Source organism: Papio anubis, chromosome 12 (assembly GCF_008728515.1).
Source record: "Papio anubis isolate 15944 chromosome 12, Panubis1.0, whole genome shotgun sequence".
Lineage (NCBI taxonomy): Eukaryota > Metazoa > Chordata > Mammalia > Primates > Cercopithecidae > Papio > Papio anubis.
Window position 1 is genome coordinate 55,990,896 of NC_044987.1, and position 27,251 is coordinate 56,018,146.

At 42.6% G+C, this 27,251-nt stretch overlaps 1 protein-coding gene across 4 annotated transcripts in view; it reads left to right on the forward strand.

Annotated features, from left to right (window-relative positions):
- The window catches only part of GAB2 (GRB2 associated binding protein 2), a 202,717-nt gene that overhangs the window by 140,769 nt on the left and 34,697 nt on the right, over positions 1 to 27,251 (forward strand). For 3 of the 4 annotated variants that reach the window (XM_031653082.1, XM_021926357.2, XM_021926355.2), the window contains exon 3: positions 26,418 to 26,682. In XM_031653082.1, the coding sequence (XP_031508942.1) occupies positions 26,418 to 26,682 (265 nt within the window). The remainder of the gene's footprint in view (positions 1 to 26,417; positions 26,683 to 27,251) is intronic. The other variant, XM_031653080.1, reaches the window with a different exon arrangement.

Genomic DNA, 27,251 nt, shown 5'->3' on the forward strand with positions numbered 1-27,251 from the left:
CTCAGCTTTTTAAGAAATAGGTATGATGAGGGGAAAATAATAACCAAAAAGCAAATGGCTTTTAATTGAATTATTTTCTTGTGGGATTAGAGGTGTTCTCATCAAGAAAATAATATTCTTGAGATGTGGCAAAAATTACTCGGTGCAGATATCTTTCTTAAAAATCACATATTTAAAAGATATTGTCTAAATCCCTTTACTGCATAGGACTTCAGTACAATGAAAATGTGGGAACTACATTATCTGGGCTTGCTTTCTTTGGTAGCAAGGTTCATTTGTTCATTCACACATTATTCATTCAGCAAACCTTATGGGGCATTTATTTTATGCAAGTTCCTGTCATAACCAATGAGGCTACAAAGATGAACAGTAGAGTCTCAGTGCTCAGACATCATAGCCTAGAGGAGGGGACAGGCATGCAACCAGATAGTCACAGAGTCATGCTGTAACAGGAATCACCAAGATTAGTGACACATATACAACCAGCTTAGGCCTCCCTAAGGAGGAGAGTATTAGAGGGTGACAAATAATTGAGTATTTTGTCAATAGCCTTATTAAATAATATATTTCCTGGCCGGGTGCAGTGACTCACTCCTGTAATCACAGTACTTTGGGAGGCCAAGGCGGGCGGATCACGAGGTCAGGAGATTGAGACCATCCTGGATAACACGGTGAAACCCGTCTCTACTAAAAATACAAAAAATTAGCCGGGCGTGGTGGTGGGCACCTGCAGTCCCAGCTACTCGGGAGGCTGAGAGAGGAGAATGGCGTGAACCCAGAAGGCAGAGCTTGCAGTGAGTCAAGATAGTGCTACTGCACTCTAGCCTGGGCGACAGAGCGAGACTCCATCTCAAAAAAAAAAAAAAAATTATATGGATATATTTCCTAGCCTGTAATTCCAGCTACTTCGGAGGCTAAGAGAGGAAGATTGCTTGAGTCCAGGAGTTCAAGACTGCACTGAGCTATATTTTTTTAAGAGGCAGGGTCTTGTGAGCCCTGTCACCCAGGCTGGGGTACAGTGGCATAATCACAGCTCACTGCAGCCTCAAACTCCTGGGCTCAAACAGTGTTCCCACATCAGGCTCCCAAGTAGCTGGGACTGTAGGCATGCACTACTGCACCTGGCTGGGAAATATATTATTTTCTTCTTTTGATTTTTGGAGACGGAATCTTGCTCTGTCGTCCAGGCTGGGGTACAGTGGCATGATCTCGGCTTACTGCAACCTCCACCTCCCAGGTTCAAGCAATTCTCCTGCCTCAGCCTCCCCAGTAGCTGGGATTACAGGCATGCACCACTACACCTGGCTAATTTTTATATTTTTAATAGAGACAGCGTTTCACCCTGTTGTCCAGGCTGGTCTCAAGCTCCTGACCTCAAGTGATCCACCCACCTCGGCCTCCCAAAGTGCTGGGATTACAGGTGTGAGCCATCACGCCCGGCCAGAAATATATTCAGATAGATAGATATCTGTGTGTGTGTATTTTTTAATATATATATATACACACACACACAAATATGTATATACACATACGCATGTATATATTTTCTTAAGCCTTTTTTAGGGAATTATTTTATTAAATGTCTCGTGTTTTAATTTATCAGAGCAAGAATATCGTCTGTGATAGAGGTTATTTGTGAGATCCTTCTGTTGAAAACAATTGGCTTTTCTTCTGTCTCAGAGGAGAATCTGCTTATGTTTTAATTTTGTGGCTCTCTTAAACTGGATTATATCTGTAAAACCTTCAGGTAAAAAATTAAAACTTAATTATTCATTCAGTGTTTTTTTTGTTTTTGTTTTTTTTTGACTGAGAGTTGGGATCTGAGGAGAAACAGAAAGTTAACATTTGACTACTTTCTTCTGTGTAGTAGCCTATTTCATTTAATCACTTTATCACCTTAATTTCAGTTTTTCAAATGACGAAATTGAGTACTTTTTCTTCCCTGCCCAGCACTTTTATAACTCCCCAGGGCTAAAGATCTTCTTCATCTACCCACCCCGCATCCTTGGCTGGGTTCAGAAGGGCTACCCAACTCTTATCAGCCCCAGAAACTCTTCCTTAATGCAACACTGCTTTCCTTTTACTGGGGCCTGTTGAGAACAATCCAATCACCTGAGTCTTCATGTCAGTACCTGCCCTAGGTGAAAAGCACCTGACCCTTGGTGATCACAAAAAGAAATTATCGCAGCTGTGTATTGACCATCTATTCTGTGAAAATTGAGACTTTACATAAATTCCCACTAAAAAGTCACAGTAAGCCTTTCAAACAGCAACGATTTGACCCAAGGTCACACAGCTAGAAGATGGGAAAGTTGGGATTCTAGTCTAACCCAGACCTGACGTTGCATTATAATATGCTGTCTTTTTGTCCCTGTTCTTCTGGAATATAAGCATCTGCCAGAAACAGGCCTGGATATTTTTGCTCCTTTGGACACTATGCATTGTACTGGAAGCACCCACCAGGGGTCCCTATGGTAGGCTGAGGTTCTCCCTCCTTACTAACCCATATTGCCAAAGTCCTTGGTCTGGAATATTCCTAATTTAGTAATTTCAAGAGCTTTAATCTAGTCATCAGGCTCTATTGGTTAGTCTGTACGCTGGGGACAAGGGTGTCTGAGTTCAAATCACTACTCTGTGATTACATGAGCAGGTCACTCAATAAAGTCTCAGCTTCCTTTTGTAAAATAGGGATAACATACTTTCTGTTCTCACCCCATGCTTCTGCTTCTCCATGGATGCATCCAGACAGACCTAGAACCCACTGGCAGAACCTCGAGTTGCACATTTCCCAAAGGACTATTCACATTGTTTTCTGTGTAGGGGTATCCCCTGGAGTTGTTCAAGCCAGTGTTCCTGCCCCTGGTTTGCTCCTGTAGGGGCTTCATCGTATGTGGAGCCTCTTTCAAGCAGATACTCCCTCTTTTCCTTTCTTTCCTTCCTTCCATCTGTTCATCTGTCCATTCGTCTGTCTGTCTGTCTGTCTCTCTCATTTGTCTGTCTGTGCCCAGGCTGGAGTGCAGTGGCACAATCATGACCTCCCAGGCTCAAGTGATCCTCCTGCCTCAGCCTCCAAGTAACTGGGACTACAGTTGTGCACCATCACACCCAGCTAAATTTCTTAATTTTTGTAGAGACAGGGTCTCACTATATTGCCCAGTGTATTAGTCCATTTTCATACTGCTGATAAAGACATACCTGAAACTGGGCAATTTATGGAAAAAAAAAAAAGAGGTTTAATGGACCTACAGTTCCATATGGCTGGGGAGGCCTCACAATCATGGCAGAAGGTAAGGAGGAGCAAGTTATGTCTTACATGGATGACAGCAGGCCAAGAGAGAGCTCATGCAGGGAAACTCCTCTTTTTAAAACCATCAGATATCATGAGAACAACCTGGGAAAGACCTGCCCCATGATTCAATTACCTCCCACCAGGTCCTTCCAACAACATGTGAGAATTCAAGATGAGATTTGGGTGGGGACACAGCCAAACCATGTCATTCCGCCCCTGCCCCCTCTCAAATCTCAAGTCCTCACATTTTAAAACCAATCATGCCTTCTGAACAGTCCCCCAAAGTCTTCACTCATCCAAGACAAGGCCTTCTGCTTATGAGCCTGTAAAATCAAAAGCAAGTTAGTTATTTCCTAGGTACAATGGGGATACAAGCATTGGGTAAATACAGCCATTCTAAATGGGAGAAATTGGCCAAAACAAAGGGGCTACAGGCCCCATGCAAGTCCACAATCCAGTGGGGCAGTCAAATCTTAAAGCTCCAAAATGATCTCCTTTGACTCCCTGTTTCACATTCAGGTCACACTGATGCAAGAGGTGGGCTCCCACGGCCTTGGGCAGCTCCACCCCTATAGCTTTGCAGGGTATAGCCTCCCTTCAGACTGATATCATGGGCTAGCATTGAATGTCTGCAGCTTTTCCAGGCACACAGTGTAAGCTGTCAGTGGATCTACCGTTCTGGGGTCTGGAGGATGGTGGCCCTTCTCTCACAGCTCCACTAGATGGTGCCCCAGAAGGGACTCTGTGTGGGGGCTCCGACCCCACATTTCCCTTCTGCACTGCCCTAGCAGAGGTTTTCCATGAGGACACCATGCCTGCAACAAACTTCTGCCTGGGCATCCAGACTTCCATACATCCTCTGAAATCTAGGCAGAGTTTCCTAAACCTCAATTGCTGACTTCTGTGTGCCTGCAGGCTCAACACCATGTGGAAGCTGCCAAGGCTTGGGGCTTCCACCCTCTGAAGCAACAGCCCAAGCTGTACCTTGGCCCCTTTTAGTCATGGCTAGAGTGGCTGGGACACAGGGCACCAAGTCCCTAGGCTGCGCACAGCAGAGGGATCCTGGGCCCAGCCCACAAAACCGTTTTTTCCTCCCAGGCCTCTGGGCCTGTAATGGGAAGCGCTGCCGTGAACACCTCTGACATGGCCTGGAGACGTTTTCCCCATTGTCTTGGGGAATAACATTCATCTCCTCCTTACTTATGCAAATTTCTGCAGCCAGCTTGAGTTTCTCCTCAGAAAATGGGATTTTCTTTTCTATTACATTGTCAGACTGCAGATTTTCCAAACTTTTATGTTCTGCTTCCCTTATGAAAATGAATGCCTTTAACAGCACACAAGTCACCTCTTAAATGCTTTGCTGCTTAGAAATTTCTTCCCCCAGATACCGTGAATCATCTCTCTCAGGTTCAGAGTTCCACAAATCTCTAGGGCAGGGGCAAAATGCTGTCAACCTCTTTGCTAAAATATAACAAGGGTCACCTTTGCTCCAGTTTCCAACAAGTTCCTCATCTCCATCTCAGACCACCTCAGCCTGGATTTTATTGTCTATGTCGCAGTGATCATTTTTGTCAAAGCCATTCACAAGTCTCTAGGAAGTTCCAAACTTTCCCACATTTTCCTGTCTTCTTCTGAGCCCCCCAATCTGTTCCAACCCTACCTATTACCCAGTTCCAGTCACTTCTATATTTTCGGGTACCTTTTCAGCAGCGTCCCACTGTACTGGTACCAATTTTCTGTAATAGTCCATTTTCACACTGCTGATTATACCCAAGACTGGGCAATTTCCAAAAAAAAAAAAAAAAAAAAACGGACTTAATGGACTTACAATTCCATGTGGCTGGGGAGGCCTCACAATGATGGCAGAAGGCAAGAAGGAGCAAATCATGTCTTACATGGATGGCAGCAGGCCATGAGAGAGAGCTTGTGCAGGGGAACTCCTCTTTTTAAAACCATCAGATATCAAGAGACTTATTCACTATCATGAGAAAAGCACAGGAAAGACCTGCCTCCATGATTCAATTACCTCCCACCGGATCCTTCCCACAACACATGGGAATTCAAGATGAGATTTGGGTGGGGACACAGCCAAACCATATCACCCAGGCTTGTCTTGAACTCCTGGGCTCAAGTGATCCACCTGCCTTGGCCTCCCAAAGTGCTGGGATTACAAGTATGAACCACTGTGCCCAACTACTTTTTTTTTTTAAAGAGTTGTGATAGGACTCATATAAAAACTTATGTGTTTACTTTCAGCTAGAAGAGGTTTGTGGCAGATGGAGACTGTTTTTTCACCCTTCTTGCCACCTCCAGATTCTTATTTCTACTGCCACCTTCCAGTCTTCACATATTCCAACCAAAAATGTCTAGAATAAAACCTACATGCTCAAGACCAGACCAGGAGTGAAAGTGAGTTTAAAATCGACATAAGGTTGGAGGAAACACTCTCTTGATAGAGAACTCGTTTCAAAAGGAAACCAGGAATGATGTGCTAGAAGGAAAAGCAGTTGCAGGAACACATATCAAGATTCTGTATCATATATGTGGGATTTATTTTTGCTTATTTTGTGTGTGTGTGTGCACCAACGAAAAAACCTCACCTGCCTTTTGGAATCAAAATAGCTGTCAGTCCTCAGAGTAAGGAAGCAGAGAGCTGCTCTGAGCTGTGTTTACAAGCAAGCAGATCCAAGTCCTCACATTTGTGGCTCAGTCGTGGGCAGCTATCCCTGACCAGATGTACCACACACAAAAAGAGCCGTCTCTCAGTAGAGAGCTTCGATGAATTATTCATGTGCTCAGGAGTCATTCTCTGTTAGGAAAGCCATCACCCCTTTTGAATCCTCAAAGCTGAGGACTTCTCTTTTCCTTTTATCCCCTCCCTCCTCCATGTATTCAGTAGCTATTCTAGGGCCTGCACAGCCACTATCACAGGGATGCCAAAAGACAGCTAGTTGCACTTGAGTCTCAACCTTGCTACTTATTTACCTTATTGATGTTGAATAAATAACTTTCCCTCTTGGAGGTTTTATCATCTGTAAATTGGAGATGATGCTCCTCACAGCGTTGTTGGGAAGTTGCATAGGTAAAGCTTGGAGAACGTACAGGTACACATTGTGAACAGCAGCTGCTCATTTCATTTTTTGCTTGTAGTGGTCGTAGCAGTAGCAGTGATGATTTTTGTGTCTGTAGGACAAGATGAACAGAATATAATTTAAATATTCGGTGTTTTTACAGAACTTTATAGTTTACACAACACTTACGCAGTCTCATTTAAGCATGAGGAAACAAAGTGAGATAGGTAGGGGCTGATAATATCATTCCTATCGCACGAGCAAGGAAACTAAGACTTAAAGACACTAAGTGATGATGCCAGAAAGCAGAGTGGCAGGGCCCCGAATCCAAGGCTTTTGACTCCCGTCTATGGCTGTGTCCTCTGACTCCTCACTTTTACCAACCCATTGTCACAGAGCTGTTTACCATGGCTGCTTCTAAGTCACAAAATGGCCAGCAAGAAGGAAGAGGAGCAAGAGGTTTATAAATCAGTGAGAACTGACTATCCTTTTTTTTGTTTTTGAGACGGAGTCTTGCTCTGTTGCCCAGACTGGAATGCAGTGGGGTGATCTCAGCTCACTGCAACCTCCACTTCCCACGTTCAAGTGATTCTCCTGCCTCAGCCTCCCAAGTAGCTGGGATTACAGGCACACGGTGCTGTGCCTGGCTAATTTTTGTATTTTTAGTAGAGACAGGGTTTCACCATGTTGGCCAGGATGATATTGATCTCCTGATCTTGTGATCCACCCGCCTCGGCCTCCCAAAGTGCTCAGTGCTATCTGTACATTGATATTAACCTCTGATAGCTAAACTAGCAAGATAACATGATCCTTCTTAGAGGAACCTACAAACTATTGTGAGTTACAGCTCATGCAATTTAGCTTACCAGAGCCCCATTTTGTAACTCTTGGAGATTTTGAAATAAGGCCAGAGCCTCCACTGTATCTTCTCTACTATTTTAGTTTTTTACCTTCTCAAACTCCTTGGCAGGAATTTCACAGTAGTCACATGTCTAATCTTATGGAATAAAGAATTCCCAAAATTCTGACCAACTCTTCTGTGTCTCTTCCCCACCTTTTCTCTACTAAAATTTTAGTGAGACTGCCCCCTTTAAATATTTTGTAAATATTTAAACTTCTAGTAATCCTTAAGTTTCCCAGGTAAGTCAACACTAGAATTATTTTAAGTCCTGGGTCCCACCTGGGGTCAAACGATACCCATGGGAATGCTTTTGGGGAAGTCTTCAGCATCCAGTGGAGGAATGTTACTGGGGTCTTCAAACAGCTCTTTCCAGAGAGAATGACTGGTGCCTTAAAAGTCAGGACCTCTTATTCCAGCTGGATTTCTTACAGCAGGGAGAAGTGTGGTAGAGCCAAGTAGTCCATTCAGATTCATTCTGATGACCTTGGTCCTTCCCCCACCATGAAAAGAGAGAGAGAGTGCCCAGGAGAAACCTTGATCAGAGACCTCCCGCTTTCCGTCTTCTCATCCCTGGGAGTGCCTTTTCCTCCCTCATTCCCTCCCCGACCTTTTGGGTTTTGTTTTATTAACTGAAATCAGACCAACTCCTCTGGGGAACCCTTGTTGGAAGCCAAAAGCAAATGTGGGCGGTAATATGCATCTTCTCCCCAGGCTGAGACTCCTCTCTTAAGGAAGAAAGAACAGAGTGGAGACTGACCCAGGCTCCAGCCCAGGGGCGGAGGCTGCTGTCTGAATCACCCACCCTTTTTTTCCACTGAGACAATAAGGAAAATAAATATCCAGACCAGTTTCCAGCCAGATCTGAAATCCTCATTCGAAAGAAAGAAAGAAAGAGAGAGAGAAAGGGAAAGAAATAAAAAGGTTATTTTAAATAACCCTGAAATATCAGGCCTTCCTCCTCGATCTCTTGCTTGTCATTTTTTGTTTACAGCTGGTTCTAGTCATCCACAGAACAGGCCATGAGTTCAGACATGAGCTCCATAAAATCCTCACAAATATTTCTGTGTTGTCCTAGAACAAACTCCAACCTTGACCAACTTCAGGGAAGTCTAAATCCTCTGGAGGAGGAAAAGGAGACAGGGAGAAACCTGACCCTGTTCTCTTCATTCTGTCTTCATCCTTATTTCTGCCTTTTTTTTTTTTTTTAATACCAGACACTCCCCCTCACCACCCCATCCAGCCAGCATAGACAGTCTAGTGTTACCTGCCAAAACCCAGAGAACATCTCTTCCCAACTCCATTGTGCCAGAAGCTTTGAATGGCTCCCAAACATCTCATAAGATCCCCTCTACTTTTTTGGTTCTTGGAGTGCTTCTGATTATCCCTAGTAAATGATTGTTGAATTGGTCCCTGACTGGATTCCAAAGCCCAGGCTAACTCTCATATTGGGCTAGAAGTAGATTAGAACTTTGTATTTAGTGGTAAGGTCACCTTGGACCTCTGAAGATCTCGATTACAATTAAACATCTATTTATGTGTAGCTCTACATAGGATTCTGAACTCTACAAAATCAGTAGATACAGTCTTCTCTCTCTAGGATCTGTGCTGGGAATCAGAGTCCTGGTTTTAAATTTCAGCTTTGTTATGATTTATCTCAGTTTCTTCAACAGTAAACTGGAGTGATTTCCAAACCTTTTTTAAAGCATTGCTTTTTAACCAAATCTCACATGAAACAGAATAATTTATGAAACAATTGAGAGGGAGCCACTTTGAATATAGCAGAGGAGAGGGTCAAGTGATGCAAGCTGGACTCAACTGCCCACCCCTCCTTCTCTCCGCCGGTTGCCTGGGAAGACTGGTGCACAATGTGAAGATACTGGTCTGCAGCAGATTTTTCAAAATGGGGACCTACAGGGCTGAGCTGCAGAAATTTTCATTAGTCCACAAAAATATGAAAAACATGAGGAAGATATAATCAATTTTCATGAAACTAAATGTAATCAGATTTTAAGACTTCCCTTTATTCAGAGATTCTCTTTGTGCATGTATGTTAAAGTGTTCTCGTGTGTGTGAAGTGACAGTCATAGTAAATGATAGTTTTCCATATTTGACATTATTAAAAATTGGCAGCCCCATGTGTCCATTTCTAAAAGTGCACAAGTGCATGAAGAGGTAATGTTTTCACCTGTCCACAAAATGGAAGAGTCTGGGAAATAGTGATCTAGAGGTGATATGTGTGTCAGGACTACCTGGTTGCCAACTTCTGCTTCTGTACTCATTGCCAGGGGCCTCTGAACTCTACCATTAAGTCCAGGCCTCCTGCATCCCAGCATAAAGCCAGTGCTGTGGAATCTTTTTTCCTTAGCCCTGCTCTTGTGTGCTAGCTAGGGTTAGCCCTGGGATCTTGGCTAATTTTCCAGTGTCCCAATCTTTGCCTTGATAACCTGCCCGTAGTCTCAGATTCCACCCAGGAGTGGACCCTGTCCTGCTTTTATGTAACCCCCTCTCATAGACCAGAGTCTTACCACACCTCAGTCCAGTGGTTGGAGCCTGCCTGCTGACTGGAAGGCTTCTGGCTTGCATGTGGTCTCTCTGCTTGTATTTCCGAAGAAAATCTGCTTCTCTTTTCCCAGAACATGCTTCTTCCTCCTCTTGGATTCTACTGCCCACGTTTCTAGTGATGCCTCAGTTTCTGTTTCTTCAGTGCCCTTACCACTGAGAACCTGCTTTTGCCGGTTCCTGTTCTAGGGACAAGGGTTAGAGAAGAGCATAAAATGTGGACCTACTTTCAGTGGACTCCTGAGCCTTGTTATGTTCTCCAGTTTTGGTTCTCTCAGCCAAACCAGCCTTGGAACTCGTCTTAGTGGCTCTCTCTGCCTTCTCTATGTCTACTTCTAAGAGGTTCTGGGCTTCTCAGTTTTCAGCAAGATTTACCTGCTTTTAACTGAACCATGCCTGACTCCGTGCCAAGATATAACTACCAGATAAAAAATTTGGGGTTAATCTCAAGTGTGAAAATACATAATTTTTAAATTCTGAATTTAGTTTCAACATCAAGCCCCCATCTGGCCAGTGATAGAAATGTAAGTTTTAATCAACTCAGGGTAATCCTGGTCAATACGGGATTTTCTCAGTAAATTCAAGTTTGTTTTCTTTTGTCCCTGGGCTGCTATTTTAAGTGCCCCAAGGTCTAGAGAACTGGAGACAGTTTATTGAGGTGGAGCACAGTTTGGGATTGGGGGAGGAGATGCATGGGAGATAAGAGTAAGGATGCGTCTTATTCCTCTTTAGATCACCGCATTAGTAGCCACAGAGTAGCTGCCCAGTAAATATCCACATGATTTTTTTTTTTTTGAAGACGGAGTCTTGCTCTGTTACCCAGGCTGGAGTGCAGTGGTGTGATCTCGGCTCACTGCAGCCTCCACCTCTCAGGTTCAAGTGATCCTCCCACCTCAGCCTCTCAATTAGCTGGGATTACAAGCATGCGCCACCACACCTGGCAAATTTTTTTTATTTTTAGTAGAGATGGGGTTTCACCATGTTGGTCAAGCTGGTCTCAAACCCCTGACCTCAGGTTATCCACCTGCTGCAGCCTCCCAAAATGCTGAGATTACAGGCATGAGCTACCATGCCTGGCTGAATGTTTTAGTTAGTGTTTGGTTATAACTTTGTAAATAGTTACAAAAAATTCTTTTGAAAAATTCTGACTTATTTCCAGACATTTTTATTTTAAGAAATTCACTGTTGGGGAGAACGGAGAGCTTTAAAAACATTCTCATCTTACTCATAGGTGACAAAGTCTGAGATACCTGAAATTCTGTATAATTCTGAAACATATAACATGTACTTTAACATGGTATTAAAGTACAATGGAAAAACAAAAAAATGAAGAAGAGCTCAAAAGAGATGATATACTAACCAGGCTGAAAAGATAGAGCATGCTGAAGACCTGAAGTTTATTTTATACATCTACCATTTGTTTATTGTTTGCTTTTATTTGCTACCTCCTCGGCCCTTTTATGGATGAGGTCAGTGAACAAAATTCTTCATGGCTAGTGAATCATATTAGCAAGAACGCTCAGCCAAGACAGAAGGGAATAGATTTCATAGAATGAGAAACTTCTAGAATATGAGATCTCGAAGAGTCCTTAGAGGGCGGTTAGTTCCAAACTGCTCAAATGACAGAGTGTCTAGAGGTGAAGAGAAGGAAACTAATTTGTTCAAGATCATGCAGCTGACTGGCCAGGCTAGAATTAAAACTTAAGTTTCCTGACTTTTAGTATTTTAAATGATGTTGATGGTTATGGTTATGATCATATAAAAATCATTTTATGATTTATAGAGTGGTTTTATATATACATATATATACACATACACACACACACACATATATATGTGTGTATATATATGGTATGGAAGACCAGTTTAGTACATAGGGTCTTAGAATCACATGAATATGAACCCACAACATTAATGACTTTAGTCTTAACGTGGTCTTGGGTAAGTTAATTTACTTTTCTGAGCTTCAACTTCTGCTTCAGTAAAATAGAAACAAGACATTCTTCACAAGATTATTATGAAGATTAAGAATCCACTTAAAGCATATAGCATAGGGTTTGGTATACAATAAGTACATATTAAATGTATGTTGAATCTGTGACTAATAACTTATTGCTGCCTTCTCTATGATCTTCACAACAGCCCTTTGGAGACTTCCATCATGTTACTTTTATGTCCCGAAAACTAAAATATCCTAAATAACCCCTATCTCTGTTTTGCCCAAACTCAAAAAACCTTTTTGCTATGTGTGATTAAAATGTTTATCAAATAATAGATCTTGCTGAATTTCCTGATTTGAAGGGCATTACACTTGTCATTGTGGTACTCAAAAACAAAGGTGTCTTGGCCGGACGCAGTGGCTTACGCCTGTAATCCCACCACTTTGGAAGGCCAAGGGAGATAAACCATCTGAGGGTCAGGAGTTGGAGACCTGCCTGGCAAACATGGCGAAACCCCAACTCTACTAAAAAAAAATACAAAAATTTGGTGGGCATGGTGGCATGTGCCTATAGTCCCAGCTACTCAGGAGAGTGTGGCAGGAAAATCACTTGAACCCTGGAGGCAGAGGCTGCAGTGAGCTGCAGTCGTGCCACTGCACTCCAGCCTGGGCAAAAAGAGTAAGACTCTGTCTCAAAAAAAAAAAAAAAATTTTTAATTCCTTTCACAATGACATCAAAAAATAAAATACTTAGGAATCAATTTAACAAAAACCATCCTAGATCTCTATACATAAAACAGCAAAACATTACTGGGATAAATTAAAAAAGACCCAGAATATGGAAAGAGATCGTGTTATGGAGAAGACTCAGTATTGTTTATGTCAGTTCTCCCCAAATTAATCAATAGATTCAGTCCAATCTCTGTCATAATCCCAGCAGGCTTGTTTGTATTGACATAAAAGAAAATTAGAAAGTACTATATGATATATGAAAACACTACTATTTATCAAAATAGCATGTCAATAATAATTCAGACCTTTTTCAGTCATAATGTTGGACTTTTTAGAGAACTTTATGGAACTATGTTAGATTGGTAAATAAAAGCTTTTCTCATTTTCCTTACAGTAGAAAAATATACCCAGAACTTATATTTATTGCTCCCCCAATGAGATGTTTTACTAAAAAAAAAAAAAAAAAAAAGTTGACAGAAGACTGACATCCTTGCCCAGGTGACTGGGCACTCAGTCACTGGTAAGAAAATCACTTGATCTTTCTGGACTGTAGGTTTTCTGTCAGTAAAGTGTTAATATTAAGCTAAATGATCCCTTGAGTTATTTCCAGACCTGTGCTTCTGTGATATGGAAAAAGAATAAATGGTTAAGAATCAGAAAGAACAAGCTGGTGATTTAAGCTTGTTAGTACAAGTTTACCGTATTAGACTCTTGATTTTTTTTTTCTTTTTTTTTTTCTTTTTTTTTTTTTTTTGAGAAAGAGTCTTGCTCTGTCACCCAAGTGGGAGTGCAGTTGCGTGATCTCGGCTCACTGCAACTTCTGCCTCCCGGGTTCAAGCAATTCTCCTGCCTCAGCCGCCTGAGTAGCTGGGACTACAGGCATGTGCCACCACACCAGGCTAATTTTTTGTATTTTTAGTAGAGACGGGATTTCACCAGGATTGTCTTTATCTCCTGACCTCGTGATCTGCCTGCCTTGGCCTCCCAAAGTGTTGGGATTACAGGCGTGAGCTACCGTGCCCGGCCAGACTCTTGAATCTTTACATTCTTTATGCTGACCAACAACTAGGACATTGTTTGTGCCTAAGGTATGCTATAATAAAAAGGAATATGATTTCTTACAATAATACTAATGGGCTCTTCAAACTAGCTTATCTTGTCATTTCTTCTCTTGGTTATTTCAAAGCATACATTTGGGATTCATTGGTTTCGGTTTTAGCTTAAATCTATCTCCTTAGTGATGAACTTAAATTAGATGGTAATATTTTGAAGGAGGACATGTTTATGCAAACCAGAGTGAGAACTTTTAGTCTAGGGGCCAGCAAACTTTCTCTGTAAACAGTCAGATAGTAAATACTTCAGACTGCCATCTGTACTTTGTAGCAACTACTCAGCTTTGCTGTTGTAGTATATTTGCAGCCATAAACAATTATGTAAATGAGTAGGTATAGCTGTGTTCCAGTAAAACCACAGAAACAGACCAGATGTGATGTATGGGCTGTAGTTTGCTGACCCCTGTTCTAGTGTAATAACAGGCCTGCTCAAATAATGTACTCAGTATGCAGGCCCACTCAGTACATATAGTCTTAGTATTTTGGCCTTCCAAATGGCGTTAAAAAGAAACTCTCCCTTTGGACCCCAATTTTTAAAACCTAGAGATGGCGAGGCAACAAGACACAAGTCTGAAAGATGAGTAGGGAAACTACAGATGTGAAACCAGGAGATTATTAGGACCCCCAGGACTGGAGGCAGGGGTTGAGAAAGAGCTGCCAGCTACAAGCTGGGTCCTGCGAGGCCCTGTGCCTGAAGTCCTCTACTCACCATACGAAAGGCAGCTGACCCCATTTTTGCACCCTCTGTGACAGACCCTGCCTCTGGTCAAACCCTGAAGGTCTGGGAACACAGAGTTCAAGATCTTTTCCCTCACCAGGTTACCTCCCACAGTGCAGTGCTGAGGACCAACTACCAGTTGTGGAACATCTATGTGCAGGGACTATGGCATTTCTTATTCCCTAGAACAGTTCTACAGGTAGCTGTTTCATACATTTTACAAATTAGAACTCTTGGATTCAGGTACCATCCCTAGGTTTCACAACTAGTAAGCTGAGATTCGGACTCTGACGTGCATGTTCCTTTCTCAGTAGCACACTGCCTCTCCTGAAGCTGAAGTTCCCCTTCAGAGAATTCTGTAGATCTCATAATTCCCTCGGCAGAGCTGGAGCTCTTTGAATCCCAGCCTAGCCATCCACACTAGATCAGTTTAAGGTGCAATCTTGTGATTATTGCTGCTGATCACGATTCTTGATAAGCATCCACAACTGATATGTCTGACGCTTCTGTTTTCCACCAATTGCCAGTTGTCTCAGAGTCACTGTGAAAGGAGGGGAATGCTTATCTCTTATAAAGTTGGTTAGCTTCAAAATACAGTGATGTATTTTGGATATTTCTATAGAAAGGTTACAAGGGTCTAATGCATCAGTAACATGAACTTAAGGTACCCACTCCATGGATTGATTCCTGTGAGAAAACTAATGGGTTCCCAGAGTTCCTTGGGGGAAGGCTGAAGTGCTCCTCTGAATGTAAATTTGTTCTTCCTGACTACATATAAGTTCATAGAGCATAGGCCACCCTTTGGCAGCTCAGTAGTGCCTCCAGTACCTGCTCCTGACCCTAAGTAAATGACAAGAGTGCTTCATTTCAAATATGAATGAATCCTTGAGGGGACCAACTAACCAACCCAAGCCCCACACGAAGGAACAGGAGAAGGGTCTGCCACAACTGAGGGGTATGATAGATGTAAACAAAGCTTGTAACCTGACCTCTCTCAAATGAACAGGACAGTGCATGGCTAAATATAGACTTGCTGTCCCCAAACAGAAATACATACAACCCAGAAAACCTCATTAAGTGATGACAATTTCTTGTACCCTAAAGAACTGTTTACATTTGGATCCTATTTGGTCATTCATTCTTCTAACCCAGTGAGGAAGGATTCCAACAGAACTTGCTGCTCTAGTGTGTTGATTGAAGACCTGCTTGTTCTGGTTCGGGTTTTGTTTTTGTTGAGACAGGGTCTCACTCTGTCGCCCAGGCTGGAGTGCAGTGGTGTGGTCACAGCTCACTACAACCTCGATCTCCTGGGCTGAAGTGATCCTCCCACCTCAGCTCCCCAACTCCCCAATCTGGGACTGCAGGCGTCTGCCACAGTGCCCAGCTAATTTATATGTATGTATATACATACACACACACATACACACACACACACACACACACACACACATATATATATATAGAGAGAGAGAGAGACAGACAGGGTCTTCCCATGTTGCCCAGGCTGGTCTTGAACACCTGAGCTCAAGTGGTCCTCCTGCCTTTGCCTCCCAAAGGGCTGGGACCTCCTTATTCTAACTGCAACATTTTCTAGGCATAGGACATTGTGCTAAACAGCATCAGAGAAAAAGAGATGATCTGGATCCTGGCTTCTAACAGTTTATAGTCTCACTTTATATGACAGATTTGTGAATTCCCAATTAGAATAAATGGCAAAATTACATACTACAAAAGATTTAGAAGGCATAGACTGGGCGTGGTGGCTCATACCTGTAATCCCAGCACTTTGGGAGGCCGAGGAGGGACAGTTCGCCTGAGGTCAGAAGTTCAAGACTAGCCTGGCCAACATGGTGAAACCCCGTCTCTACTAAAAATACAAAAATTAGCCGGGTGTGGTGGCGGGTGCCTGTAATCCCAGCTACTAGGGAAGCTGAGGCAGGAAATGGCTTGAACCCAGAAGGCAGAGGTTTCAGTGAGCCAAGATCATGCCATTGCAGTCCAGCCTAGGAGACAAGAGCAAGACTCCATCTCCCAAAAAAAAAAAAAGATTTAGAAGGCATGATTAATTCTAACTAGAGGCCTTTTGGGAGGCAAGGCATTTCCATCTCTAAAATGAGATGCCTTGAGCCAAAGAAGGTTGTAAAAGGACGTGTGACCAGGGACTGTGCTGTGCCACTAAGCTACAGTCACTTGCTGTCTTTCCTCTTTGTCTTTCACACAATCAATTTCTGCTAATATATACTGTGAGATCGTATGCATCAAGGTCAGGATGTTCTGACTTGGCTCTCCCTAGCAGAGATGGTGTTCTTTCTCAGAGTCTTCCCTTGGCAGGGGGATGGGGAATCATAGGCCCAGAAAGGTCTCATGGGATCTCATGTTACTGCCTGTCTCTATCTCTTTTTTCTTCCTCCACTTTATAGTTTTTATAAACATTAGGAAACTTATATTTCTGAACGTGGGGATCTATTTATGCTAGTGTTTAGTATTTTGATCCACAAATGTTTACTTACGTTGCAAATAATAAGTGATATTATAAACTCAAAACAAATAACAGGTCTGGTCAGCCAGTGTCCTGGTGATCAGATCTCACAGCTTGATTGCTCCTGCCCCCAGGCCCACATTACAGAGAGTACATCTTCATTCATAGCGATACATCTTGTAGTTCAGGGGAAGGGCTCTTGGACTAAGATCTGAATTCTGATTCCAGGGTCGACTTCTGACCTTCTGTGTGGCCTTGGACAAGTCTTATTTCTCTGGGCCACAGTTTCTCAAACTGTAGATGAAAGATTTGAGAGGTGGGAGGAGGGTGATAAATTAGAGACTGGACTCTGGGGATCCTTCCAATTGCTATATTATGTGAGTTACTGTGTAAAGTGGAGCCATTTTATGTTTGGCCTTGAATTTTTGAATTTCCTCTGGCATAAATTATTATATATGCCAAAGGACTTTGAGACTTAATCCTTCTTAAATAATTTCAGGCTTATGATTAAAAGTGACCTGGAGCTTTGGATCTAGTCTTGCCCTCAGCAAGACTGTTTTTAGGATTCTTCATTTCTTCCTTGTTTTTCAATGAGCTTTCTACAGGGACCACACAATCCTTAGAATCCTATCAAATACTGTTTTCAAAATTCTTTGGTCATCCTCTCTGCATTAGAACTTTTAGAATTTTACCACCATTCCACTTCTAGTAATAAATAATGGGACAAGTGTCAGGCCAACAGCCATTTATTGAGTGTTTAATAATTATTTACCTATATTTCATATCATCAAATCCTCAAAAGAACCCTGTTGAGTAAGTTCTCTTTTGCATTTGACAGTGTGGGAAATGAGGTAAAAAGAGATTAAAAGTTTTGCTCAAGCCCCTGTAATAAGATAGTTTCAGACCAAATATCACATGTTCTCACTTATAAGTGGGAGCTAAATGATGAGAACACATGGACACAAGTCAGGAAACAACAGGCACAGGGGCCTACCAGAGGGTAGAGGGTAGGAGGAGGGAGAGGAGCAGAAAAAATAACTATTGGGTACTAGGCTTAGTACCTGGGTGATTAAATCTGTACATCACACCCCCACGACACAAGTTTACCTTCATAACAAACCTACACATGTACCTCTGAACCTAAAAGTTTAAAAAGAAAAAATGCCAATGAAAACATTATAACCTTATGAAAATCAAAAAGGGTACCCTGTATATGGAATTATAACATTGATTCATATATTGTATGTGCTATTTAAAGTTTATACATTCAGGCCAGACACGGTGGTGCACACCTATAGTTCCAGCACTTTGGGAGGCCAAAGTGGGAGAATTACCTAAGCCCAGGAGGTCGAGGCTGCAGTGAGCCATAATTGTGCCACTCCACTACAACCTGGACAACAGAGCGAGACCTTGTCTCAAAAAAAAAAATTAAAAATTAAAAAAAATTATATATTTAACAGGCTTTTAAAGAAAACCTTCAAGTACATGTTTCTCATTGAGGAAAAAAAAATAAAATAGTTTCAGAACCTGTGTTTTGGAAGTCCACATCAGGGTTATTTTTGTTACACCTTGTTCCTTTGGAGCCATAGATTATGTGAAGGGCCAGTGAGAACATGGATGCTTATCAATTTGCAATTTTGATGATCCAAAGAAAGGTTTTTGGAAGTATTTGCTCTTTCATTTGTCACTCAAAGCCTGCTTTGCCCTTTTTTCAGTACACCCTAACACTTCTGTCTCTGCCCCAGAATTAAGAACCAGAGATTGTTAAAACCAAACCAGTGGATCCTAATCTAAATCTCTGTAAATATGACTCGTGAGGTCAGAGGTGTGACCAGCTCTCTGCATTTACATTTCCCAGAGATAACTTTGATGTGTATCCCTGATCTAATCCAACCTCTTCCTGTTGTAAATAGAGACAGCGAGGCTTGGGAAGATGAAATGGTATGCCCAGATTCACTCAACCAGTAGGCGGGAGAGCTAGGCCTGGACCCCCATCCTCATATTTTACTTTCCTTCCCTAGTACCATTCACCTCATAGGGCTCTTGTGGGAGTTCTTCCTCTACACAGGTGAAAAGAATTGGCTTTGGAGACTGTGAGATCTGATTCAGATCTAGGCTATGCCACTTTCTGGCTGTGTGACCCCAGAGTTTGCTGTTGACGTCTCTGAGCCTCTTTTTCTTCATCCAAAAAAAAAAATAGAGGTAATAATATGTACCTCACAGGGTAGACTAGAGGCACACAGTAGGTGCTTAGTAAATGGCAGCTGTGATTACCATAGTCACTGTTGTCCTTTTGGTTCTCATTAATTCCCCATATACCATCTATATGGAGTATAATTGTGACTGAAACAGTAACAGTTACCTTCCAAGCATCCATCATGGCTTGGAAAGCAGCTCGTACCTCTTTGGCCAATCTCAAGGTCTCAGCCAGCTCCATGTGTACTCCAGGAATAGGAGCAATAAGAGTGGCTAAGTACTATGCTAACTGCTTTATATAAAATGATCTCTATTCCTCACAGCAGTCCTACAGAGTACTTACCCCTATTGAACAAGTGAGAATTAAAAAGGCTTATTAACTTATCCAAGGCTACAGAGCTAGGAGTTAGCAGAGCCAGACTTTGAATCCAGCTCCAACACGGATTTTGGTCTACCACTTTATGGGTTCTGAGATCCACTGAGGCTTGAGGGTGGGGATAAATTTTTTGAGGAGAAGGGATAAAGATGAAAAGGGCATTGAGATAAGGGAACTAGTCATTATTTGGCCAGTCATCTTTTCCAGAAACTCCTGCCAACCACCCCTTTCCTGCTCATGTTATCACTAGCCAGTCGATGGCTGGGCTGGCCTGGGCTGGGCTCCTCGGCTGAAATCTTTCAGAGCTTTCCTGTTCTAGAGTTTTGCAAGAAGGTGGGAGGAGTGTTTGTATGCTGGGCAGGCTTCCCAGGGGTGATTGTGGAAAGGAAGGGGAGTGATTCTGTAGGGCCCTAAAAAGAAGCCAGGAAGAAGGAAAAAAAAAAAAACTGTTTAAAAGAAAATAGATTGACTCAGGCATTTGTGGGCATTATCTTTAGTCTAGACTTGGAGATAGAAGCTCAGGCCAGGAGTCTAGAAACCTCCATTTTCTTCTTGTGTCTTGGGTCATTAGGAAGGTCAGTTACACAGCAAGAAGTACCAGAAACACCCCAGCCACACATTGTTTAATATCTTCCTTTATTTTCACCATTCTTTTCTTCTCTCAAGGGGTACCCAGGCAATAAGAACAAATCCTATTAACACCTTATGCATGTGCATGGATTTGCTTCCAAACCCTTTTCTCATTTACCTCCTAAAACAACCCAGTGAGACAGATAGGTAGGCTAGGGATTATCCTCCAATACTTGATAGTTATGAATTAAAGTTCAGTGACCACACATGATCTCACAGCTAGTTTATGGCAGAACTGGAACTGGATTCCTGGTCTCCTGACTTCTGTCCTGTGCATGAGGTTCACTCACTCAAGGTAAAATTTCAACCCACTTAGATCTATTCTCACTCCCGCATGCCTGCCCTCAGGTAACCATTAACCTATTTCCCATCCCTGCGGATTTGCCTCTTCTAGATATTTCACATAAATGAAATCATTTCTAGAATCACTCCCCTTCCTTTCCACAATCACCGCTAGGAAGCCTGTCCAGCATGCAAACACTCCTCCCACCTTACAAAACTCTAGATCTGTGGTCTTTTATGATTGGCTTCTTTCACTTAGCGTAATATTTTGAAGGTTCATCAAGATAACCTATATCAGTATTTTTTATTTCTATGGCTAAATAATATTCCATTATGTGGATATATCACATTTTGTTTATCCATTCGTCAGAACGTTTTGGTTGTTTCCATTTTTTGGCTCTCATGAATAATACTGATATGGACATTCATGTACAAGTTTTTGGTGTGTGTGTTTTAATTCAATCCTTTCAACAACCCTCTATGATAAACAGCAGGGCAAGTAATCCTAGATAGTTAACAGTCCCTTTTTACAGATGAAGCAACTGAGGCTAAGTGATTTGCTCCAGGTCAAATAGCAAGCAGATCTGCCTTTAGGCAGATCTAGGAACAGAGCCAAGTCTCTACACTATTAGCCTAATACATTTTTTTCTCTTACATGTAGCACACCATGTTGCTTTTGTTCTGTGAAATGTTTGAAAGTATATTTGAAAACTGTAATTATAGGAAGTGACCCTGAGGGGTGATGGAGCCATGCGTCACAGCAGTACCAGGCCTAGGAATCAGCCCTGTCCAGAATGGACACGTAGAATGTACTCCACTTACCAACAGCAAGCCATCTGAAGGGAGCAGCTTTCAGTGAGCGAAACAAAACAGCACCAAACCCAAGTTTGCTGAAGCTCTTGCCTCCAGTTGATGAGGAAAGTGAGGTAGCACCTCCCTGGAACCTCATCTGTTGGGGCATGAGCAGCTCATCAGAATTGGGGGTTGGAACCATGGAGGAAGAAGTAGCAGGGGTACTTGGCCTTCAGGGTCCAAAATGGGAAAATCTTATTCCAGAAAAGTTGTCTCTGAATTTAGCTTTGTAATTATTTTTCCTGAGATAAGCAAGAAAACCTTGTTTGAAGTTTTAGGTTTTATGGTATATATTGGTTTCCTAGGACCGCCATGACAAATTACCACAAACTGGGTAGACTAAAACAACAAAAATGTATTTTCGCACAGTTCTAGAGGCTAGATATCCAAAATTAAGGCATTGGTGGTATTGGTTCCTTCTGGGTGCTCTAAGGAGAGTCTGTTTCTACCTTTCCGTTAGTTCCTGGTGGCTGCCAGCAGTCCTTGGCATTCCTTGGCTTGTAGATACATCATTTCAATCTCCACCTTGACCCATACATCACATGGTATTCTACCTGTGTGTTTCTCTGTCTCTGTGTCTCTTTTAGAAGGATACCAGTTCATTGGATGAGGGCCCACCCTAATCCAGTATGACCTCCCCTTAACTGTGTCTACAGAGATGCTATTTTCAAGTAAGATCACATTCTGAAATACCAGGTAGACATGACTTTTGGAAGGACACTAGTCAACCTAGTATAAACACTAAGAAATAATCACATAAATTTAGGCAGAGATCTTTTTAAAGTTGCAAGCAGAAGTGGGATTTTGGCAAGTTTTAGTGCCAAAACAGCTTTGAAAGAATTTATCTACAGCTACATACTTTTTTTTCTTTTGAGACAAGGTGTCACTCTGTCATCTTAGCTGAAATGCAGTGGCGCGATCATAGCCCACTGCAGCCTCAATCTCTTGGGTTCAAGCAGTCTTCCCACCTCAGCCTCCTGAGTAGCTAGGCCTACAGGCACACACCACCATGCCCAGTTAATTTTTTAATTTTTGATAGAAACGGCTCTCACTAGGTTTCCCAAGCTGGTCTCAAACTCCTGACCTCAAGCAACCTTCCTGTCTCAGCCTCCCAAAGCGTTGGGATTATAAGCATGAGCTATTGCACCCGGCCAAGCTGTCGATCATTAGATGGAGCTGGCTGGTTTCATTGACATGGCTTTGTGCTGGAATAGAAATCCAAGTTTCTGTTAGATGAAGGCACAATTCATCCTAATCCCTACTTCATATTAACAAACCTTTAAAACCTCTCTGATTTTGACCACAAGAAACATGCATATTTGGATTTTTGTGCCAGGAAAAATTCTTTTATTTTTTCAGTATGATCAGTCAACAAATACGTATTGCATACATACCATGGCTGGGGCTGTTTTAGGCCCTGGGGGTACATAAGTGACTAGAAGGTGTTCCATGTACCTATGACATTCAAGATTTTCTAGACTTTGTGCGTATTTCATTCTTTTCATTCTTATAGCTGCCCTGTGTTGGTTTGTAAATAAGGAGACTGAGACTCTCAGAGGTGAAATGACTTCCCCAAGTATGCAGCTGAACAGACGGAGTCACAGATATGACTCCAGGCTGAGCTCAAGGCAGGGGCTGCAGAGGTGAGGATGGGTCACTCCTCTTTTATTTATACTCACAGCCAAAGCATTCAACATAGGGGGCATGAAGGATGCATTTGATGACAAGGCAGAATAAGTAGGTTGTGTCAATGGCCTTTCTTGTAATACTGAGGAAACTCAACTTTATTCTGAAGGCAGTGAGGAGTCAGTGAATGTTACTGAGGAATAAGGATTTCTTATGTTCTGTACTTTCTTTGATCAACACGTATTTATTGAATTGTATCACACACTGGGCTTAATGATGAGGATAAAACCATTTCAGAATCTCTGCCATCACTGTGTTTACAGCCTGATGTACAAAGTGATGAGAGAAAGGTTGATATTTTCCTGGAATTTTATTTGAAACACAGGGAAGCACCGGTAAGAAAGAAGGTTGAAGAAAGAAACAGGAAAGTGGCTTTAAAAAAAGAGGCTGAGTGCAGGGCTTTATACCTGTAATCCTAGTCCTCTGGAAGGCCGAGGCAGGAGGATTCGTTAAGGCCAGAAGTTCAAGACTAGCTTGGGCAACATAGTGAGACCCTGTCTCTACAAAAAAATTTTTTTAATTGGCCTGGCATGGTGGCACATGCCTGTAGTCCTGGCTATTTGGGAGGCTAAGGTGGGAAGATTGCTTGAGCCCAGGAGTTCGAGGTTGTAGTGAGCTATGATTGTACTATGGCACTCCAGCCTGAGCAACAGAGTGAGACCATGTCTCTAAAAAAGAGAGAGCTTTGGCTGGGTGTGGTGGCTCACGCTTGTAATCCCAGCACTTTAGGAGGCCAAGGCAGTGGAGATCGAGACCATCCTGACCAACATGGTGAAACCTCATCTCTACTAAAAATACAAAAATTAGCTGGGCGTCATGGCACATGCCTGTAGTCGCAGCTACTCGGGAGGCTGAGGCCAGCGTATCACTTGAACCCAGGAAGCAGAGGTTGTGGTGAGCCAAGATCGCACCACTGCATTCCAATCTGGATGACAGAGTGAGACTCCATCTCAAAAAAAAAAAAAAAAAAGAAAAGAAAAAAAGGAAAAAAAGAAAGATATTTGTAAGTCTTCTGAGGTATAACAGAAGAGTTTTTAAGTGGGACGGTGACATAATGACATGACATGCTTGCTGAGAAATGGAAGAGTCATTGATAATGCCTGGACTTCTGGCTTGGAGAACTGATTGGCTGGTGATGAGGGACCTCACTGAGACAGGGAACATGAGTGATGAAGAGGTCAATTTAAATTGTTGAGTTTGGCCCACTTGTGGGACGTCTGAATGGAGGTGCTCAGCAGGTGAAGGGATATACAGCAGGGAGTACCGGAGAGAGAACTGAGATAGAGATGAAGATTTGAGAGTTGTCAGCACATAGGTGGTAACTGAAGCTGTGGCAGTGGACAGGATTACCCCTGGAGAGTCTCCAGCGGGAGAGAGAGAGGCTATAGGAAGGTCTACAGTGGAGCCCTAAGGAATGCCTCCACTGAAGGGGCAGGTGAAGGAAGAGGAGTCCAATGAAACAACAGAGAATACAGAATCTCACCAGAGGCTTGGTTTTTGCAGGTTCCCTGTGTTTTCTTAGGCAGTAGCTTGTATTCTTTCCATGGCCCTGTGGCTACTCTGTCCCATATTGTAAAACCTCTCTCCTCCACTATTAGAGAGTTCATCTTGCAAATATAATGGAGTAATGAGCCATCGATTCTGTTAACAAATGTCCAGTTTACTGCAAGACCTGTAATGGGAGTTCATTTTGGAGGTCAGTACAGCTGTCAGTGGAACAGTTTTTCCCCAGAGGCCCATCAGCTTTTTCTGTTGTACACTGGCAGAAGGTGTCCTGCCCAGCACCAGAAATGCCTGGAGAGTAATTAATACTGTAGAGCATTAATGAGCTGGTGATCCTGCCTAGGGCCATGAGAAGGGTATAGCCTGAGGTAGGTCAGATGACAGGAAGTAGAAGGTGAACTGTGTCCCCTCTGACATGAGTTGAATAACCCTAGAATATCACCATCACCACCACCAAAATGTTAACCCACCAACTATCATGCTGCCTAAAATTACATCTTTAAACTTTTATTTCTCTTGAACAAGAAGTTTCACTAGTGGAATTTTTGAATGCTGAATGAACGTGTTGTGTTTGTTTGGTCTGCAGACATGAACTAAGAACCTGCTATATACCTTGCCTTTATTAGGTAAATGCTGGGACTATAATGGTAACAACATCACAGTCACTGTTCTCAAAGCCATGGGTTAGACAAGGAAGCATAGTGACCGCGGATATAATGGGAGCATGGGCCAAGTGCTGTTGGCACACAGAAGAAGATCCAACTCCAGGAAGGTTTCGGAGAGAATATGATATCCGCATAGGATAAAAAGTCTACATATGAGTTTGCCAGTAGAGTAGAGGTGAAATCCAAGCGGAAGGAACAGCAGAGGCCAAAACAAAGAATCATAAAAGAGGCTGGTGTGTTCAGGGATTGATGATGCTTCCATATGCCTTGTTTATGGGTGGAGAAAAGCGGGAAATAGGTCAGACTGTCAAAAGCCTTGTTATGTTATGCTAAGGAATTTGGACTAAGCTTAGAGAGCCAGCCGAATGAATAATGCCCTTGGCTTGGGGTGTAGCACTATAAGTTATTATCCTTCCTTAATACCTCACTTTCTAACACAACAGAGGAGAGTTTAAGATAAGAGGGAAAAAGACGAATAGACAGAGTGGTGGGCAGTGGGGAATGTAACTGTCCTTGGAGGTCTCAGGAGGCCAGGCAGGAGCAGCTGGGGTCCAGTATTGACAGCTCCAAATGCATTTGTGCTTTTATCATTAATGCAGTAAGGCACAGTCCAGAGCCTCAATTAATGAGTCTTCAGTAAGCAAAGCCTCATTTAACAAAGCCAGCCTTAGCTTTTTTTTTTTTTCCCCGTTAATTAGATGTTTAAATTTTTTTTTTTTTTTTTTTTTTTAATTTCGGCTTGTTTTTCAGACGCCAGGGTACATATGCAAGTGTGTTACATGGGTATATTGTCTAATGCTGAGGTTTGGCCTTCTGTTCATCCTATCACCCAAATAGTGAGCATTGTACCCCATAGGTAGTTTTTCAATCCTTGTCCCCCCTCTCCCTCCCTGTTAACGTAATCCCCGGTGTCTAGTGTTTGCATCTTTATGTCCATGTGCACCCTGTGTTTAGCTTCAACTTACAAGCAAGAACATTAGGGTATTTGCTTTTCTGTTTCTGCATTAATTCACTTGGGATAATGATGTCCAGCTGCATCCATGTTGCTGCAAAAGACATGATTTCATCCTTTGACGACAGCAGGAGCCACCAAAGAGTGGGAAGGTGGTAGTACACATTGCTCTAGAGGCAGACCTTGCCTGAGCGTCAGGGTCACACTCCTAGACCACAGGTAGCCGTACTTCCTGGAAGTGGGGCAGATATGGCCCAAATTGTGATAGGAAGTCACCTCCAGGCTACCCCAGAAGCAGTACAGAGGTACAGAGGATCTCTTCTTCAACCAAGATGGCCAGGAGGGCAGCAAGGGGCAGGTTTGTGAGAGGGAGAGAATGCTACTGCTGGATTATTGCCTCTGCTCTTACTCTTTTTTCTTCCTCTGACAACTCACTTTGGGATAAAGATACATTTCCTTCTTTTTTCATTCACAGAGCTATTTCTCCTTTTTACAGACACCCTGAGAAACATTTCCTCAGCTGGTCATGGCCCCCGCTCTTCTCCAGCTGAGCTCAGCAGCTCTAGCCAGCACCTTCTCCGAGAGCGCAAGTCCTCAGCCCCATCACACTCCAGCCAGCCAACTCTGTTCACGTTTGAACCCCCTGTGTCAAACCACATGCAGCCCGCCTTGTCCACCAGTGCACCTCAGGAGTATCTCTACTTGCACCAGTGCATAAGCCGAAGAGCAGAAAATGCAAGGTAGGAGGCTGCCACAGCCATTAGGTGGGTTAGTGACTGCTCACAGGGCCTAGTACTTTTCAGTCCCTAGTTTTTTAATTTTAAAGACAAGCAAAACATTATATCGTTTCAGGTAAACAAACACATCTATGACAAAACATAATTTTTTGCTTCTGTAGCCTTCATATTTTATTGGCATCATCTGTGTTGCTACACGGTGATTACTGGGTTCCAGAGAAACCTCCCATTATCAAAAACAATGCTATAAAAAATGTTGTTTGATTTGGAGGCAGGGGTGAAAGCATTAGGGGACAGAGTTTCCGAATTGCAAAAAAAAACAGTAAATTTACTTGTTGGCCTTAAAAGTATAGCTATAAAACCATAACATTGTTGAACAAATCCATACCTTGCTTTTGCTCTAGAACTGCACTATTCTGTATGGTAGCTACTACCTGCATATGTCTACATAAATTCAAATTAATTAAAATGAAATAAAATGTAAAATTCAGTTCCTCAATTGTACTAGCCACATTTCAAGTCCTCAGTAGCCACATATGTCTAGGGCTACTGTACCAGACAGCACAGATATA